The 2,136-nt window shown below is 26.1% G+C and overlaps 1 protein-coding gene across 1 annotated transcript; it reads left to right on the forward strand.

Annotated features, from left to right (window-relative positions):
- Positions 1-1,382: 1,382 nt before the first annotated feature.
- Positions 1,383-1,708, forward strand: LOAG_14922 (hypothetical protein; the record flags this gene model as incomplete). Its single annotated transcript, XM_003150415.2, has 2 exons — positions 1,383-1,523; positions 1,603-1,708. Coding segments are annotated over 2 exons (246 nt in total), but the record flags the coding sequence as incomplete, so codon positions are not given.
- Positions 1,709-2,136: the final 428 nt, after the last annotated feature.

Raw genomic sequence — 2,136 nt, forward strand, 5'->3', positions numbered from 1 at the left:
AATATATATATATATATACATATCATTAAATGATTTCTAATTAGTAATTATCATTAAATGATTTTTAATTAGTAATTCTATTTGGAGAAGATTTTTTTTTATTTCAAATTTTCATTCAAATTTAAAAGAAAATTTGAATAGAATATTAAAATGATTTATGCATTTTTTGATTTTAAATAATATTTAACAGTAATGTAGAAGCAACGAAAAAAAAAAAGAAAGCTAGTCAAATATTATAATTAATTCGAAATATGATAATAAATTAATTAGTGATTTGAGGATGAAGGTAAGAATCGATCGCCAAGTATTGTCAATTTTAATGAAGGTGCTGTACGTTTGCTTCCAACAATGCCGAATGATTCGCGATATATACATGCAACGCAGATTAACATTCCTTCTGGCAATTTTATCATTGCACAAGTAAGTTCTTGTGTAGATATGCACCGAAAGCTTAATGAAAGCTTTGCTGTGATTGTGAAGTTTAAATAATAATAGTAATAGTAATAATAATAATAAAAATAATAATAATAATAATAATAATAATAATAATAATAATAATAATAATAATAATAATAAAATATCAGTATGATTAATTGGGCAGAAAAGTACGAAATGCTTTAAATTTCTATCCACTTAATGGAATTAGTTACAGTTTGAATGGGAGAACATTGCAAAATATTAGCAAAGACCGTCTATCGTAGTAGCAAAATCCAAAAAATTTAAAGTTCAAAAATAATAATTCCTATCAATTTGAAAATGAATTTTAATTAAAATCTTTGAAATATTTGTTCATTAAATATTGATAAGATTAGGCTGGGCTTGTTTTTTACTCATTATGCTACCATCCTAGCGGATTACCGGTTAAGAAGCATTGGAATTGATGGCATGCCATTGAGACATCAACAACTTTTCCATTAGATCATTTTTGCTTATCTGTGGATTCATATACTTATTTTCTAGGTCACATTTATTCGTGCTATCTTTCTTTTTTTTTCTCAAAAAATGATTGTGAAATTTCCTTAGAATGGAATGTTTCATCCCAGATTATTCTAAGCTAATCAATATCATATCATTCAATAGCTCATAACTACCGGATTATTTTCTCATAAAGATTGAGCGGGAAATATATATTGCTTTCTTTTTTTCTATTTTAGTTGTTTCATTTTAAATTTAAATTTCCAATAAAGATTGAAATCCATTCTAATATCTTATTGAATGTTCGTTGGCAATTCATCTGAGTCAGACAAAACTTTCATTTTTTAAATTCTACGTAAGACAAATTTTAGCTAAATAACTAATTGATATTTACTATTCTCATATTTATTTCATTCTCATTCTAATCAAATTTTCCTGAAGTTATCTTAAATGAATAAATTTTACAGGGTCCAACAGAACAATCATTGATCGATTTCTTCCGAATGCTTTGGCAGTATCATGTTTTATTAGTGATTTGTCTGGAACCATTTACTGATCATAAAACTTGCTATCCATATTTCAGTTTGAAAAAACAGCAAGTAGTTAAGGTCAGTTAAATCAAACTGAATTTTTTTATCACTATGAATGATAAATTAATGATTAACTTATGAGTATTTTAATATTTAGGCAATGGAAAGGATTTCTCTGGAGACTCAAAAAATTACAGAAACATCAGTGGCAAATTTAATTGTTTACGAAGCTGTACTTATGAATATGGAAATTAAAGATGATAGTAAGTTGATAAAATTTTTTATCTAAATAAAATGATTCCGGTTTATCGTCCAGAAAGCTATTCATCAATTAATCATTCTATTCTATGATATTAATTAGGTTGAAAATTTAGGAAAGAATAATGTTTTCAATATTAGCAATTTTTATGTGTCCAGAATTGATTTAATACTAAAAATATTTGTTAGGATAAAAAAAATACTTATATAGTAAGCTAAATATTCATAATTATTACTGGACAATCTTTCTAGCTTCCGTAATCTTGCGATCGTTCTAAGAACTTCCCGTTTATTTGATGACGTAGTCTTGCGATCGATTTATGAATCTCCCATTTATTTGATGACGTAGTCTTGCGATCGATTTATGAATCTCCCATTTATTTGATGACGTAGTCTTGCGATCGATTTATGAACTTCCTGTTTATTTGATGAC

The sequence above is a fragment of the Loa loa genome (assembly GCF_000183805.2).
Source record: "Loa loa unplaced genomic scaffold supercont3.1376, whole genome shotgun sequence".
In the NCBI taxonomy this organism is placed as follows: Eukaryota; Metazoa; Nematoda; class Chromadorea; order Rhabditida; family Onchocercidae; genus Loa; species Loa loa.